Source organism: Gobio gobio, assembly GCF_949357685.1.
Source record: "Gobio gobio genome assembly, chromosome: 17".
In the NCBI taxonomy this organism is placed as follows: Eukaryota; Metazoa; Chordata; class Actinopteri; order Cypriniformes; family Gobionidae; genus Gobio; species Gobio gobio.
In genome coordinates, this window is record NC_137110.1 from 24,492,271 (window position 1) to 24,511,300 (window position 19,030).

Sequence of the window (19,030 nt, forward strand, 5' to 3'; positions counted from 1 at the left end):
GCTCATTACCAACCTCAGACAAAGAGAAGAAATCATGGTTTTACTGAGGCAGAATACCTGAGAGTGCTGAGGGTTTCATCATAGTTGATGTCGGCTGGACTCAGAGCGGCCACCATTGCCGTGCGAGAGTTGCCACCTGTACAATGTCAAAAGGTCAAGTGTTTCAAGAGTGAGAATACATTATCATCCTGTTTCATGCGACAGAACACCTTTGATACATACCAAGGTTCTCTCTCAGAAGCCAGGTCAGTACAGAATCCCTGTAAGGAATAAAACTTTCCACTTTCTTCTTCTTTTTGTTCTGTGTAGATAAGAAAAAAAAAGATTGGGATTGGTAAGATTTATTTGTTAAATTGATTTGTTATTTTTGAAATAACCAAGGACACATTTATTTGATCAAAATAATGTAATATGCAAACAATAATATTGTGGGATATTATTACAATTTTAAATAACGGTCTTTTTTGTGTATTATATATTCAAATATAATTTATTCCTGTGATGGCAAAGCCAGGTGACAGTGAAGACAATGTTGAAAACGGTTGTGCCGCTTAATATTTTTGCCTAAAATGTGATCAATTTTTTCTGGACACTTTGAAAATAGAAAGTTCAAAAGAACAGAAATAGTTTGTAACACCGTAAAATGTCTTTAATGTGTCACTTTTGATCATTTTAATGTGCATCCTGAATAAAAGTATTAATTAAAACAAATTTTTACTAATCCCATACTTTTGAAGGGTAGTGTATATTAAATGACTGACTAACAGACAGACAGACAGAAAGAGAGATTAAATTTGAAAAAGTGTTATACCTTGTTTAAGCCAGAATCCTGCAAAAAGAAGTGATAAAAGAAATTGCTCGTGATTAAACTGAAACACATTGAACTTTTTATCTAGAAAATAATAAATCATCAAACATCCTCAAGGCTCAAAGCTCAAAGCAAAAGAAAACACTTACCACCTCAGCCAGAGCTGAAATGACTTTTCCCAGGGTGGTGAGTGATTTATTGATGTTTGCCCCTTCCTGGGACGCAAAGAGTAAGTAGAAAAAAGAATTACAATTTCAAACTCAAAAAGTATTGATGATAGAAAGAAGAAGAGTGCTGTCAAAATGCTCTCTATGCACCGAGGAAGTATGAGAAGAGAATTATACAAACAAGGGCTTTTCACACTGTCGTTCTAAACCCTGCTTTTAACCCCCAGGTAAAGGAAAATTTCACACTTGTAATTTAGAAGCGGGGTTAGACTGCTTTTTACCCAGGGTTATGAAACACTGATCCGGAGAATGGTTAGCACCTCTTTTGCTGTGTTAATCCAGCATTGTGGTGCCAAACTTGTACAGTCCAAAGTGAAGCGGTGTTAAAATGATAAGTGCTAGACACCTAGCAACCTACAGCCAAGGAACGTGTCAATTGGAGTGAAGTAGAGACCGCTTAATATTTACCCTTATAGTCCGAAAAGTCAATTCAGGAAAAACTTGATAACAGTCGGCTTATATATATATATATATATATATACAATATATATAATATACAATACGAGGATATGCAATCAATGCATAACAGGTTGCATACTGACACCGCAAATATGCAAATAAGGACGTTAACCCAGAGTTTAGGAATGTACAGTTTGTAACTTCAGCGTTTGAATACCAGGGATTAATTGTTCAATAAAATGTATTAAATTCATCTGGGTAAATTATGAGTGAAGCAAGACAACCCAGGATTCTGTTTAACCGGAGGTTTACAATGACCCAGGGTTAACTATTTCAAGTGTAAAAAGCCCTACAGAGGGGCTACAATAACGTGGAAGATCGCAAGCCCTGTTTACACATGGAATTAAGATGTGATAATGCGTTTTTGACTACCTCTGGAAATGGTCAAAAGTGGACAAGTTCAAAACCCTGTTTACACCTTTTTTAGCGTCGTCCACTTGTGATCTGACATATACAGGAATAAACAGGGCCACAGAGATACTGAGGGAGTTAGATAGATAGGGCAAGAAAGAACAATAGATAACGGGGCATGGAAAGTGAATTTGGACAGCTAAAAAAACCAATAGCAAAAAAAAACACTCACCTTGAGCCGTGTGCCTTTGGCTCCAGTGGAGTCTGCTCTTTCGCTGCCGGCTAAATCCACCAGACTGATTTTGCTGACCTATACCAGAGAGGTTCAGAAGAGGTCAATAATGAACATGCTGAGAAATGGACGAGCCCATATCACCTTTCACATCATCCATAGAGAAAAAAAACCTCCCAATGTCAAAAGTCATCCAATACAGCCCTGATGTGCAAAGATGGGAAGTGGCCCAGCCTTACGCTCTAAATTGAGCCGTTTATAATGACTGACAGGGTCTGTGACATGCAAGAGCAGCACGTACCTTTTCTGAAGTGTTGTCTGTCTCAGAGTCATGCCGCTTCTGGGTGAAGATGATGTTGAAGACAGCGTGGGAACGGCTGCTGGTCTCATTCATGTTAGTGGCAGCTACTGTCCTGGATAACAGAATTTCACCATTCAGAAACGTCATTCAGTGCTCAGATTATAATTCATGTGAAGTATTACTGTGGATTCAGATTTCTCACAAGTCTACACATAATATCAAAGCATTTGCGGTAACTTCTGCCTTTGGGAATCATCTGGTCCTGAACTGAAATTCAATTAAAAAATGTTTCCCTGATGTATTCAGATCCATTCTCTAATGTACAGTACGATTCAAAAGTTTGGGGTCAGTTAGCTATTTTTTAAATAAATGTATATTTTTATTCTGTATGAATGCATTTAATTGATCAAACTGTCAGTAAAGACTGTTATTTCTATTCATCAAATAATACTGAAGAAATCACAATTTTAAATAAAGCAATGTTTTTTTTTTTTACTTTGATGATAACAATAAGAAATGTTTCTTGAGCACCAAATTAGCATATTGATTTCTGAAGTATCTTGAGACACTGAAGACTGCTGAAAACTCAGCTTTGCTTTTACATGAATGAATTACTTTTAAAAATATATAACAATAGAAAATAGTTATTTTAAATTGTAATAATATATTTCACAATATTACAGTTGTTACTGTATTTACTATACTGTATTTATTACTGTACTCTATTTAATGTATTCATTTCAAAATGTAAAAATCTTACAGACATTCATCAGCCAAATTTCAATTCCAATAGATCTCAGATGATGCAGCAACTTAAAATGTTGCACTGAAAAAAGCCTCCTAGACCTCTAATTATGTATTCCACTCAATTAGCTCCTGTCTGTTGTGCCAAACCATCAACTTACATAACAGGCTTAATGCATCGCGTAGGAAGGAAGGTGCAATGTATTGGCAGGGGTGTATCTCAACACCTTGAGATTAGAGAACTGCTGAGTGACACTAAGCTGAGGAAACAGGAATGTACAAACATAATGCCTCCTGCAATTAAACTACCCATTTGGTTCCATGGTATTATGATGCTAAGCATGAATAATAAGTAAATATTTGTTTTCCTCTCAATGTGGCCATGAAGACCTTGAAAAACAAACGTGACCAGGACTGTACTCAATAGTGAGACCACTGGACTGTGCAGCAAAAACTATCACAGGTTATTATTTCTGGAAAAAGAATAGAACAGAGCAGAATAGAATAGCTTTCACATTGTGTTAGAATTACTGTCATTATAAGATTCTGAGATTCTACTTTGAGCTGTTCCTGTCCTCAGACTCTGGAATTATTTGTTTCTATGGCAACACTCAAAATCCAAAATCCATGTGCGGCTTTGTTTTAGATGACAGCAAATAATTTAATGACTATTGTAATTGTTTTCTATATGCTCTTGTGAAATGTTTAAAAACAAAGAAAATGCACCAGGTAACACTGTCTGTAATAAAATGGCTTCTAAAATAGAAATATGAGTTCAGGTTCCTGATTATCTTTCGTTGCTAGTTTTTCCAAATTTTTTATTTATAATTATGTGTTAAATAAATACAGTATTATTCAAAAGTTTGGGGTCTGTAAGATTTTTTTTATGTTTTTGAAAGATGCTGTTATGCTGTTTTATTTGGCTGTTTTCTATTTTAATATATTTTTAATACTTTAAAATGTAATTTATTCCTGTGATGGCAAAGCTGAATTCTCAGCAGCCATTACTCCAGTCTTCAGTGTCACATGATCCTTCAGAAATTCCAATATGCTGATCAAGAAACATTTCTAATAATATAAAAGTTGAATACAGTTACTGCTTAATATTTTTTGTGGAAACCATGATATATATATTTTTTCAGGAATCTTTGAGTTCAAAACAATAGAATTTGTAACATTATAATGTTTTGCAGTCAGTTTTGATCAGTTTAAAGAATTACTACAGTTTTGAAGTTTTTACTAGTTGGAAAATTGTAATTACAGTAATACAGACACTCCAGAATAGAATAGAATACCTAGCCTTATTCCCTGAGTCCATCAGGTCTTGAATGTCATTATATGATGTGACAGCGAGTTTGGACAGATCTTCTACATATGGGCCCAGTAACGGGTGCTCTCGTACACGCAGATTTCCTTTGTTTTTGGGGTTTAGAAGATCTCGTACCCTCTCACAGTAAATCTCCATATAACTAACCTGGAAAGACAAAAATAAAAGCCTTTTTAAAAGCACAAACCCCATATAATTATATACAAGAATTTACAATAAAAACGCTACAATAGGGATAGTTCACATAAAAATTAAAACTTTACTCACCCTCATGTTGTTCCAAACCTGTATGAGTTTCATTCTTCTGATGAACACAAAAGAAGATATTTTAAAGAATGTTTGTAATCAAACAGTTGACGGTAGCCATTGACTTCCAATGTATTTTTTTCTTATACTGTATATGGAAGTCAATGGCTACCACCAACTGTTTGATTACCAACATTCTTTAAAATATCTTCTTTTGTGTTCAACAGAACAAAAAAACGTATACAGGTTTGGAACAACTTGAGGGTTTGTAAATGATAACAAAATATTTATTTTAGAGTGAACGATCCCTTTAATGAGATGACAAAGATTTGGAACCAAGCAGAAGAATAGAAATAGCTTGACCAAATCTTACCTCCACAGAATAGGACATGTTGTTATCAGTATTCTTGGCATTAATCTTGGTGAAAATGTCCTCACACAGCTGATGGTTAGGATGAAAGAGAAAAGGGGAAACAGACAGACATAATAAAGAGAGATTAGTTAGTGAATAATCCTTTTTTTAGTATGTGTACTGGTCAGCTTGGTGTTTGACTTGTCGTTAAATTCTGTTTGAATTGATCTTGTTCACACTGCCCCTGAATGCATTATCATTTCCCTGTTTATACAGCAGTGCCAGTGATGGAGAGACAATATGTGCTTTAGATACACAAAAAGGCCACTCAAGTAACTAATAATTGTATAAAAGTGCTGAAAGTAATATTTGGAAGTGATTATTCTCTCTTTGTATTTGCTTGCACATGCAACTTTTTTTACCAGTGGAATGATCCCCTGCTGGTCCTTCTCCTGTCTGCCCATCATGGTATAGGATTTACCGGCACCGGTCTGGCCGTATGCAAAAATACAGACATTGTAGCCCTCAAAGGCATGAAGTAACATCTCCTCTCCAATATCTCTGTACACCTGCAGCTGGGAGGCATAGTTGATATCTTCTGGCTGTGGATAGATGAAGAAAAATATACATGGTATTTGACCTTTTGAAGACTGACTTTAAAAGCAAAATAGCTCTGTTGTGTTCATTTCAATGCAATTAATAAAAAGTTTTGAATTAGTTCACTCACCGAGGTATGTGACCAGTAGGAGTAATCAAAATTGAAGCTTTTGTTTTCTTTGGGTGCTTTGGGGTTGATGATGGCTGAAAGACAAGGAAAAGATGGCAGAGAATAAGTAAGGTTAATAAAACATGCTAGAGATCCTGAGTGGACACCCAATACTCTGCTGTCAGCCACTAAATGGCCGCCACAAAGAAGCAGTAAGTGCTGAGTCACTGTAGTTTTGCCTAAACGAGTCCACGCGGATCTAAAACCCTGCTGCTCCCACCAGCAGTAACTGAAAGTCATCATAGGGAGGCAAGAAGGCAAGAATCACAAATGAGTAATTATGTTCATCTAAGTATGGTAATGGGTGTAAATGAAAATGACCTACTAAGTAGGCATCATCAAGGAAAGACTTAAGTAATTTGAACTTAAATAGTCAAAGTAAATGCTATGTAGGTGCATAAACCATATATGCGACGCCAGGCACGACGCAAGTGTTTTTAGCTAGTTTCAGCCCAATGCAGTTATCATTTTCACATCCAGCGGCACGTTGTTTAATAAGCAAATGCACTCGCACCCATCTGTTCGCCCATGGGTGTGCTGGTCACGTTGTTGGCACGTTGCTATTTTGAGGCAACTGAAATGGACTGCACCATTGACCAACAAAAACCTGGCCTAAAGTCAATATAGCGCTGTATTTTTTGTGTTGTTAAAAGGCTGTGTTAGTAATATGCGCATATAGGTGCGTACACTCTGCTTATTACACACACAGGGTGCAACACCCATAGCAGCAACACACAAACATTTTTAAATATTAAAAATAAAAGGATTCCTCTCTAGAGAAGCGTACAGTGTTTCCGCTCACAAATTCCGCCATGTAAATGCGAGTACAACTGGCTTTTAAAGGGAATGGGAGATGAGACTCTGTTTGGTTTATTGCACATTATGCCCAAAACACACCCATTACTCATTAAGAGACTAGGGACAACCATTTTTTCTGTCGTTAAACTAGCAAAAGTAGATTCGGACATACCCTAAGTGCACCTGCGCCATGCACTTCAGACCATGCACTCAGATCGTTAAAATAGGGCCCAGAGGCTCTATTCATCTGATCAAAAATACAGTGACGCGACAATATGAAGCGAATTGCCGTCGAACAGTGCTTTCACACCAAACGCGAAACGTGGTACAACACCAGAAACACAAACTATATATAATGCTTATCAATTTAACAAGATAAATATAAAAAATATTATTACAATTTAAAATAACTTTTCTATTTTAATATATTTTAAATTTATTCCTGGGATGGCAAAGCTGAATTCAAATCTGAATTCAAGTCATAATTCCAGTCTTCAGTGTCACATGTTCCTTCAGAAATAATTCTAAGGGAAAGTTTACACGACAATGACGTGTAATTAGCAATTTTCGCATTCAGATGACACCAGTCAAAACAATCCCTGTTCACACAGATCCACGAAAACAACAAAAATGTTATATAATGCATGCCAGTCCAGTAGTTGGCAATGTATCACTTTGTAAAAAAACACTACACAACATGTAATAGGTATGCGCATGACACCGTTTTCACAAATTCGCATTTTTGTAGTTAACACAGACTATAACGGCATTGTTTTCAAAAGTTTGCGTTTCAGACGCTGTTGTCATGTACTAAATGAAGGACCAAAACGCATAAATAGTTTTAAGTTTTTAGTTGAAAACTGTGCTGTGTAAACAGCCTCTAATATATACCCCTAATATAATTGGTGCTCAAGAAACATTTATTATTTTGAATGTTGAAATCACTTGTACTGCTTAATATTTTAGGTCAAAACCATAATACTTAAAAAAAAAGATAAATAGAAAGTTCAAAACATTATAAATGTATTTACTGTCACTTTTGATCAATGTATTCCATCCGTAATGAATAAAACTATCAAATAAAAAATATATATTGACCTTTTAAACAGTAATATATACTGTAAACGGTCATTTAAATCTATAATTCAAAACCTGAAAATATATTTTTCAACAATTTAAAACATGTTAAAAAGGTTATGAAGTAAAATTAATAATAGATATTTGAGATGCTGCTCTATTTCAAAGTAAATGTGTGACATTTATTATGTGAACTATTTTGCACAAAAGGATGCATGTTCTTGCTTAAATCGAAGCACAAGATGTGCTTTGGAACATCTCAAATTGTGCTGGACAACATGGTAATCACAAACTTCTGAAGCTGAAGGAAATAATACTAATAATGTCTGAAAATGATCAACAATTTAAATTCCACCATATATGGACTGACCTATGAAGAGTTTGTGTGTGTAAGAAAGATTGAAAGATCAAGAGAAAAAACTTAAAGGAAAAACTTAGGTCTACAACCTAAAATCAGTATTCAGAGTTCACTGTGTTACCCAGCCATAAAAAAAGCTTCCCGACGTCATATTTCATTTAATCTTTGAGTGAGACACAAGTGAAAACATGTTTAGATTGCTGTCCTTGATGGAGGTCTCAAGTATGAGACTCAACTCAGGCTCTAAATATTCCTCTGGACAACTCCATCAATAATGAATAACACATTAAAGTGAAAAAAAAAAAGGTGGAGACGGGGTGGAGGACAAGAACTGAATGAGGCGAGCGACCCTTTCAATTTTTAAATACGTGTTGTGATTGACAGGATTAAATGAACTTGCTCCTCCTGAACTCTCCTTCAGAAGCCCATTTTGCCTACAGAGAGGTTTCTTTGCACAATACTTCCCAAAAAGTATGAGCATATGTACTTAACACATTATTTTATCTGTGTATAAACACAGATAAAATAATACTTTGCACTTGAGAAAAGTAGCACTATCCCACTAAAAATGTGTATAAAATGAATGCACGACCATATTACGAGAAGTGCATTGCCAGTGACTGTGCAATTTCAATGACTTACAGAGCAGAAAAAAACAATATCACTGAAATCATGTCCCTGCATTTAAACTGTCTTAGTAATCACTTCCTGCACGCTTATTAGTACCTCAGAACATCATTAACCCGACGGTCTTCTGTCAGTCTTACTCACAGCCCACACGTCATCACAGGCGCTACAGTCAGGAGTCTTACAGGCAGCATGAGCAGAACATACTGTCTCTGTTCTGAAATACATCTCAGCTGCCATATGGTGTGATGTGCAAGACCAAAAGCCAAAACCGCATAAAAATAGCCTTTTAAGTAAACTGTATTAAATATACTTAATCATCCATGAATCAATAACCATGAAAAGGCCATTTCAAGTACACATATTTTCAGTACATGGTTGAGTAACCATTACTGGACTAAGAAATTGAATTTAGTCAGTGATGAGGAAAGCTTTTCTGAACACACACACTCAGTGGTATTTTCTCATGCACAAAACTAACGCAGTCAACAAAAAGGCAACAAGATAAATGTGGTGAATTTAAGTTTCCATCAATCCACACTGACCTCAGAAAAAGGCGATTCAAGAATGACCTTCAGAGAGTCAATAGGTTGAGACGGATTCTCTGCATTAAGCAAACTCTTATCTTGGTTCTCCAGGGACGCTGGAGAGATAACGAATAGAACGCATTTGATTACTGTAGTTCGTCATTGAAATATATATGTTATTTTCTATACAATCCAATATGACCAAGATAGGGACATTATTTAAAGTGAACATAATGAAAGCTCACAGGCCTCATTTATAAAATGTTGCGTAGACAAGAAACTGTCCTACATTTGATCTTACGATCATTTCTCAAATGTGCGTACGTGTGATTCAGATTAATTGAAATTTATAAAATCACAAATGATCTTGCAATTTTGCACAGCTGAATGGTTTCAGATCTCCACCTTGTAAACGCCCCCTAATTAATGTTATTAACATATAAAAGAGTACCAGTCAACATCCAAATGCTTTACTTGAGAATCACTTGTGGCAAAAATTGCTTAGAATTCCAAATAGCTGTCTGCAGTAAGCCTACTCCGACTCTGCCATAAGGAAGAGTGCGGTACATCTTAGACCCCGATGTGGCGCTAAGCACTTTTCCACGTCAAAGACTGTTTTTATAGATTTGAACGTTGGCATGGATTGTTATTTCCTCACCCTTGTAAGACTGTAAAAAGCTAGCATGCCAGATTGTCTGAATTGAGAACAAGTACTCCCCGAAAAGACAAAGTTCAGATGTTAATTTCCAGAAAATGTCCTGTCTCTTACAGTTATCACTCCCATCCGAGACGACGTCACACAGAGTGAATCATTTGAGAATTGCTTTAATTGACATGCTTTTCCTTTCACCTGAATCTTCCCCCATCCTTCCTCTAGAATTCACAAAATCTATATGGTTTAATGTCAATTCTCATTATACAGTATTAAACATGTTTGATAACGTTAGAAATGTCTAGAAATGCAACTGGTACAAAGATCTCATCACCACAGAAGTAAACAAGAAGCAAATAAAGGTTTTAAGAAATTTGGCTTTTACGGTGGGTGTGGCTTCAACCATTTGGTCTTTTGTCAATACAGGTCACATGGGATAGTGATCAAATGTGAATTCCCATTGTTAACACGTGTTTCCATTTGAAACGTGTTTCCATCAGATTTCTGTCTTGGTCTGAACATATAAGGAGGTGTGACAAAAGGTTCAGGGCGCGATACTGTAAGGAGTTCGGCCCGTAACGTGTCTATTAGATGCTCAGCGTTATGTAACATTCAGAAGTCAGGTATGCATCTTCCACTCTTTACTTCAGAGTATTTGATGTTATGTATGGATCATCTTTGAATTGATTATGTAATAGGCATTATATATTTACCTGACTGTTAATAAAATGTTACATTTTGATCTATTCTGACTTACTCTTAACTCTAGTAGATTATGAACGGGTATAATTTCAACAAAGGGTTAAACAGAATAATTAGATGTGTGATTAACTATTAAATATAAATTACCAAATAATGTTTTGGCATTCTAACCTAAATTCGAGATTATGATAAAATGGAGTCAGATAAAAGTTGGAATTTTGGAATTTTAAATCCTTTTGGTCAGCTGAAAAGACCGAACGCGCAGCGAACTTCCAGCGATCGTTATCCTCCATTGGAACGATTTCAGCGGGCTTACACCCTCATGTAATTACAAATTAAAACACATAATGCTGGGTAGATTACTTACAAATTGTAATTGGTTACGGACTCCAAATTACATGACAAAAATGTTTTTAGTTAGTAACGTAATCCATTACATTACATATTTAAGGTAATACAATTTGACTACTTTTGGATTACTTTTAGATTACTTTTAACCTAACTTGTTTATCACATTGATTTGAGTAGAATAATCTTGTACCATATTGATACAAAAAAAATACAAAGAGAAAGAAAATATATTCTATTCTTTGTTATCAACAACATGAAGTGCATTAAATATTACATTACGTCAGGGTTTCATGTTGATGGAACTGCAGGGGTTTGTGTGTTTAATGAAAAGCTATTAAGTAATTAAATCATACAAAATTAAAATTAAAATAAATAATTTAAAAAGAAAAAAAAAACAATAAAAATAAAACACTAAAAAAGATTTTATGTTTAACTGAAGTTCATGTGACCATTAACCGACATCTGAGAACTGTGAACTTCATTTTATTATTATTTATTATTATTGACCAAATTTTATTATTGACCTAACTTATTAACTTAAAAGCTAAGGGCTTACTTCGAGTGAATATATTAGGTCAAAGAGGTTCAGCTGACAGAAAAGTGGCGGAATCCCTGCATTGCATGTAAATGATGTGAATTTGAACATTGTAATGTGTTTGAAAGCCTTCCAAAGATAGTAATAAATGGTTTAATTAATACAAATTGTGTTTGTCAGGAGCTGATTAGATATGCAATGTTGACTGCTCAATTGTGCGGGTCTCGGCTTTCAATGATCATGACTAGTGGCTGGTCTGTGTGTGCAATTCCACAAACCTGGAAGACCTTCTGAGCAGTAGACTTTTAAGGAAAATTTAAAATGTAACAAAGTAGAATCAATGAATTATGAATAATTTACTGTGATTGTGAGAATAACATGTAATCATGTAATCAATAGAAAAGTAACTGTAGTCTGATTATGAGTATTTTAAAATGTCATATAATTTAATAACAAGTACTTAATTTTTGGAATCTGATTACATAATCCAGATTACATGTAATCAGTTACGACCCAGCACTGCTGACACTTACTCAAACATGTGCTGGACATTTTTTCTATGTATTTACCGTATTTACACTGAATAGGACAGTCAATGTTGTTATTTTATAGAAAATAATAACTATTGAAATATTTTTTGTTAACTGAAATAAGGCTGATATAAAATAAATATAAATATTAGATGAAAAACAAACTTAAAAATATAAATTCCAAATTTTGCCTTAGCAACTAACTGAAATAAAATAACCTTAAGTTTAAGTACTAAAATTATTACAAATAAAATCAAAATATATTAAAGCTAAACAGAAGTATTTTAAAAAGTGACAAAAAATGACAACAAAATGACTAGACAAATTAACTAATTAAAATGAAAACTGAAAATATAAAAATAAAAGCAAACTGAAAATATTAGTGAATAGTATACAATAAAGATTAAGGATTTTTTAAGCTTCATCATATCATATAAACCATATAATAAACATATAATAAACTTTGCCCAGCTGTAATGTGATGTGCTTTATACCCAATTTGTAAATGAAAAGTTATTTCGAGAATGAACAGTTTAATCAAGCTCACAAATCCTGTCTGAATGATTACTTCATGAATTGATCTGATCCGGTCACGGTTCTGAGCGAGAGAATCCAGACGCAGAATGAGCGAGGGGGCTGATATTTGTTAACAACAGAAGACACAGCACAAGATTGGTGAAGCAAGAACACAGTCCACACAATAGCGTAGGGCACAACAGAAGAACAGGCTGGTCAGGGATGAGAAAAGAAAAATCCAGAAGCTACGGCAAAGATGGAGACAATGAAATGGCTCAATGAACCAGGGGCTTAGCACTGGGAGATGTAACAGCTGAAGCACCAGACTGGCTGTCAGGTCAGGAGAGTCAGCGACCAGGGAGGAATATGAAGCAGGGCAGGGCAGGGCAGGGCAGGGCAGGGCAGAAACCAACACGACACACACACACACACACACACACACACACACAGGATAACACTAAAGACAAGACAACAAGAGCTAAATAAAAACTGACAAGAACTATGACTAGAGAAAACAAAAAAAACTAAAATATAACTGGAGCTTGCAAAGAAAAAGAAAATAAAATAACTGGAACTGCAAACAAAGGAAATAAAAACAACTAGAGAGGAAAAGAAATAAAAGACTAGATAGCAACAAAATCAAAATCAAGAGAGAAACCAAAAATATAAGGCTTTGTAGAACTAGAGCAAAATAAAATAAAGACTGGAACTTGACTCGAGTAAAAACTAGAATTATCAAAAGGAAATAAATATAAGACTTGACTGGCAGGAAAAGACTAAATGTTGTGGTGTCTAACAAGACCCAGACACAGGTAAGCTAACATGCACAGAAGCGAAGTACACACTCAATACACGCAACAAACCAGCAAAGACATGAGGGAAAGAGCACATGAGGATCGGTGAATGTGATTTCACCAAGTAGAACATGTTCCTGGATCAACATCAATCAGATTTGAGGGACAAGTTTACAGTTTTTGTCAAGTTTAGGCTTACAACCAGTGTTAGGTGCTTCTACATCAATGTTATTCACCTATTACTTCCATCTGATTTTAGGGATAAGTTATGGGTATGGTTAGGTTTAGGGGTAGGGATAGGGGATAGTGTTAGGCTAAATTTCCGGACAGGAATGTTGTTCCAGGATCAACAAAATATGTTGACCGAGGAACATGCCTTACTTGGCAAAAAGAGGATCAGGTGAACACAATCATTTAAAACATGGCAAACTGGCAGCTCCTGTAGTAATGAAAATATGTATCTTGAATATTTATCTTGAACTTAACTCAACAATTGAATAATCAATTAAAAAGGAATTTATGCCTGTATGATATTACGCTGTAGCCACATTGGACCAGCGGTTTGGAAAATGGATGGATGATTCAGCCGCGGACGCCATCTTCTGTAGAGACATGGGAATGCATTCCACACAACCCTCACAGTGCATTATGGGCATTCTTTAGCCTTTGCGCGTACATCGGTTGTACACTCATTATTGCGGGGCATTATGGGATTGAATGGGTGCGCTCGATAACGTCCATTATGGTTTCGGACACCACTACAAATGGCTGTCCCCACAAACAGTGCCCTGTTTAAAGGTATAGGGGGCGATTTTGGACATAACCAAGGACTAAACAAGGGGACGTGGCAACAGGAAACAAGGAGGCGAGACGAGACGAGAAGAGCACATGGCCAACACAAACAAAGAAACAAAGCCATGTGCTCAAGCACAAGACAAACAAAGAACAGACAAGACTGTCAGAGCAGGACCCTGCCAGATCCTCGCTGACCCAATGACCGTTAGCAGCGGTTAACACCTTACTGGAGAGGATATTTCAGTTTGCTCCACACACATAGAATACAAATTCAATGGCACTTTGTCACCATTCACTGTGGTCCACAGAAGATAGAAAGTCATATGGATTTGGAAAGACACAAGGGGAGTAAATGCCAGTGACAGAAAGCAAATGTATTAATTTATCATTAAAACAAATTGATTTATTGGCTCAAAAAGCAGCCAAGGTTGCAGAATATCATGTTGAGAAAAATGTGATTGGAGCACTTTATCACTTTAATACAGAATCTTCACAAGAAAACATTTCTAGACCTCATAGATGCAGCACCACAGTTTCAGATACAACATAAAACATATTTATGACTCTCTCTCTCTCTCTCTCTCTCTCACACACACACACACACACACACACACACACACACACACACACACACACACACACACACACACACACACACAGCTGCCAAGTAACAGAAGGACATGCCATTGCATAATCCCTCCTGTAAATCCCTGTTCTAGTTTTCAACTATATCACTCAAGCAAAGCTAATGCCTGAAAACAAATCAATTCCTCTTCTAACTAAAACAGCCATTGGACAATTGAGCTCCAAAAAATAACAAATCTAATTCATACCCAATAAAACATCCTCTAAAACAAGCCGAAATATCCTAATTATATGGTTTTAGGTCCATATGAATCTGAACATCACATACATTAAGCAGCATCCTGCGGCCACGTTATTCAACACAGGAAGCTCTATTCTAAAATGGCCGACCACACTTGATGAGGAGTTGGAGTGAAATAATTCATTCACTTTAGTCGGTAAAAGGGACAGACCCAGTCTATACATCTGTGTCTAACTGTCTCTAGGGAAGTGCAATACCAGCTGTACATAAGAGTATATGAGTTATAATAATAGCACCACATAGCCCAGGGGACACCATGCGTCATCTGTATAGAAGCACTGCCATGGTACATCTACTCCTGTAGCTAGTTGCAAAATTGTTTTTGCATGTGTGTGCCAAACGGTCAGGCAGCTGAAGGAGGAATGCTTTAAAAAGGGAATAAAATATTTATCTGCAGGTGTTTCAAAACAAATTCATTCATATAATTTTATCTCAATAGATGCCAAATTAAAATGAAGGTTTGTTAACTTATCAGAACATAAATTCATTTTTGTACTTCAATACATTTTGACAGGTTTGATATCAGATGTGGACTTTTAAATGAACCATGCATGACACTTCCAATTTTTATTTTATTTTATTTGTTTAATTTAATTTATTAAAATTTTGAATGGTTGCCGTTTTTTGCAATCAAAAAATAAATATATTTTGATAGGTTCAGTACCTTTTGTAATATATCGGCTACACGTTTTGTTGTTTTTTATATTGCAGAAGAGTTTAACAGACATTAAGCTGAATAAATGGCTATTGGCTAAGAGAAGTCACAATGGTACGGCTGATTGTAAGTGTTCCGCTAGCACATGCCTGTTGCTAGGAGGCACGCAGGTCACATTTTGGAAACTGTGATGGGTTTGGAACCAATCAGTGCTAATGATGCTAACCTTGAGATGCCACTGCTTGAATAATTCATAGCAGTCATGGTGTCTGATTTCATGCTCCTGATCTGTTGTATTCCAGCATGAAGTAGGGTTGTTAAAACACATAATATATATAGAGGTAAATTGTCAATAATGGTCTTGTGCTATGCTATGAATATCAAACCTCTTTCCTTCCCTCTCATCATCTCTCCTTTGCTCTGCTCTCAATAATGACAATGATTCATGTCCACTTTTTTCGGTAGCTGTTACATCAGAGTCATGACTAACGCTGTAAATGCACAAACCTAATAAGGACGATGATTTTTAATCGCTTTTATTACCCAGAAGAGGACGTGGAAACTGCTGACATTTATCTGTGCGCAGTGGGTTCAAGTTTCATTGAGTAACATTTCATTGTACCTTAAGGTCAAACAAAAGGTCACTGTGAATAGTGACCTTATAATAAAAAACACCTTTTCCATTATAGCTAGTTGACTATTTATCATTTTCCATTACAGTGAGTTAAATATATATGATTTAAATTATAGCCAGATGACTACACTTCATTTTTCCATTACTGCAACAATGTGATCAGACTAATATTAATGAAAACGGTCCAGGAAGGTGAAAGATTAACTAAAATACCGCTGTGAAAGGGATGGTCTGGTATCTCCCAAAATGTTGTTTAAGCAGAGTCCACACTGTACAGTTTTCAGGGATCTTAAAATATTTCTATTTTTGTAGGGGGAAAAAAATCTTGATATTTCTTGATCGATTAGTGTGACATACTCGATTGTGGTGTTGTGTTTCGTGTTGTGTTGTTTCATTTTTTTCCATGTTTAGTAGATCATACCAATAAATCTAAGCCTCTGACGGAGATCTGGCGGTGTCATAAATTTTACAGTCGTGCCGTGCGACTGCTCATGAGCTGTCAACGGAATGGGACCAGTGCCTTGCCAGCATTGTGTATTGTACAGTCAAAAATAAAAGATCACTGATGTCACACAGTGTACTATGGCTTTTACCCAAGATCTCACTAGGATTATGTCGCAAGAGACAACCGTAAAATGACCATAAATATAACACAGATTAATCAAAGTCATGGATTCTATGAAAGGCTGAAGACCCCATTGCCATGCACATCATTCTTAATCAATAAAAGAGAAGGGAATTCTGGGAGTGATGTGATCAGGGGAGCATCATTTAGTGCTTTGATCAACATGGCAATCAAATTTTCTCAGCTAGTCCATTTCCATAATCATGATTTCATCAAATTGATAATTCAGTATCTTTTCTAAATGGACTTCAACCACATATATAATTGCCAGCGTATCACTGAGAACATCACACAGAATTTACAGCTGAGATCAATGAAATGTTTTTGCTGTTAGAAACCATTAGGCTGAATCTTACATTCGTTTTCTCGAAGGGAACAGAGCTAAAAATCTTCTGTGGTTCAGTAATGAGACCATTTCCTACGAAAAGGAAACCCCTTTATAAGAACTTAAAGGCCTGTGTGAGCGGCCCAGTGGTGTCTCAGTGATAGCAGGGTGGCTTAATCCAGTCGGAGCTGTCAATCATTCAGCTCTCCACTATTCTACAGCTTTGTGGGAACTCGGCTATTGACCCATCTCAAGCTGGCAGTAGTGACAAAGCAGCCAGCATGGAGCACAAAAGACACTCTCTGGGCTCAGACTCCCACTAACAACCAGTTATTTACACCCTCAGATTGAGACTGGGACTGGCCGCTCTCCAAATTACTGCTGACCAGAAAGGCTCTTTCATGACATCATCGACCCTCTTACCATACACCGACTATTCACACGTGTTTGCGTGTGTGTTTTTATGCATATCTGAACCTTTTTTTTTTTAGCTTCTGCTTTTAAGGTGCCCTTAACCTACATAATGCATTGACAAAGCCACATTCTCCACATACACAACAAAAACCGGGTCAGACATGTTAAGTAATTGAATGTTTCTCACATTAGATTTTGAAAAGATCTCTTCCATTATGCCACTCCACTGGGCTTTTATACGTATTGGTTTAAGCAGCCTGACAATTGTGTCGAAGGCTTTGAAAGGATGCCTTTGAGTGGACTCTGAATAGACACAGGCAAACCACACAGGATGTCTGTCAGTCTGTACAGGTAATCTAGCATTTCTAGCAAGTTAATGTTATGCTGTGTCATGGTTTACAGCATTGCTGTCCTGAGACAAGAAGTAAGAGTGGTTAGGTTAGAGGTGGAGATGAGATGAAAATGTCATCTAATTCAAATCTTAGCTTTTAAAATTGGATTGTCAATAAAAACCAACCATTTCATCATCGTTGGTTTTATTGACAATCCAATTTGAAAAGCTAAGATTTGAATTGTGATTATTACAACAACAAAAAAATTCACACACACTATGGAAAAAAACTACTTGAAGCGGATCCTAAAGAATAATCCTCGCTTTTCTAAGGTTGGAAATGCACATAACATCCTCTGGCAAACTGGAATGTATACTCATTAAATAGTAAAAAAGTTATCAAGATCCTAATATTACACAAGATTTCTTATGTAATAATCAAAGTCTTAATTAGCCACTACCAGCTGTGCATTTGAAAGCACCTCAAATATTCAATTAGCAATGTGTCAAGAAGATGTGCTAATGTTTTCAAGTACGTACATTTTTTTTTCTGACAGTGATAAGTGCACTTAATGTCCTCAAATCAATAAAATGTTTAATAGACCAGCCTGGACATTATTATTCATACATTTTAATGGATATTTATGTTTATACACATATTTGCATGTTCGGATATGCGCTGAACAATATATAACACATATATATTGTGTATACACACACACACACACACACACACACACACACTATATATGTATATACTGTATGTATGTATGTATGTATGTATGTATGTATGTATGTATGTATGTATGTATGTATGTATGTATGTATGTATGTATGTATGTATGTATGTATATATATATATATATATATATATATACACACGCATGCATACATAAATACATACATACATTCATACATACATAAATGCATACATACATACATACATACATACACACATTCAGTGACAATAATTTTAAGTACAATATACTATTATATAGATACTTTTCCATTACCGCTTGAAATGTTGGCAGATGTGATGTTTTAAAATTATTATCAGAGCAGCGATGTTCATCTCTAAATATTCG

General features: G+C 35.8%; 1 protein-coding gene across 1 annotated transcript in view; it reads right to left on the bottom strand.

Annotated features, from left to right (window-relative positions):
• kif1aa (kinesin family member 1Aa) overlaps nt 1–19,030 on the bottom strand; it is a 92,560-nt gene that overhangs the window by 45,986 nt on the left and 27,544 nt on the right. The window contains exons 4-13 of the mRNA XM_079841142.1: nt 5,775–5,848; nt 5,470–5,649; nt 5,069–5,137; nt 4,418–4,596; nt 2,379–2,490; nt 2,078–2,155; nt 958–1,023; nt 812–829; nt 223–301; nt 58–136 (exon numbers count right to left, since the gene is read on the bottom strand). Of these exons, the coding sequence (XP_079697268.1) occupies nt 58–136; nt 223–301; nt 812–829; nt 958–1,023; nt 2,078–2,155; nt 2,379–2,490; nt 4,418–4,596; nt 5,069–5,137; nt 5,470–5,649; nt 5,775–5,848 (934 nt within the window). The remainder of the gene's footprint in view (nt 1–57; nt 137–222; nt 302–811; nt 830–957; nt 1,024–2,077; nt 2,156–2,378; nt 2,491–4,417; nt 4,597–5,068; nt 5,138–5,469; nt 5,650–5,774; nt 5,849–19,030) is intronic.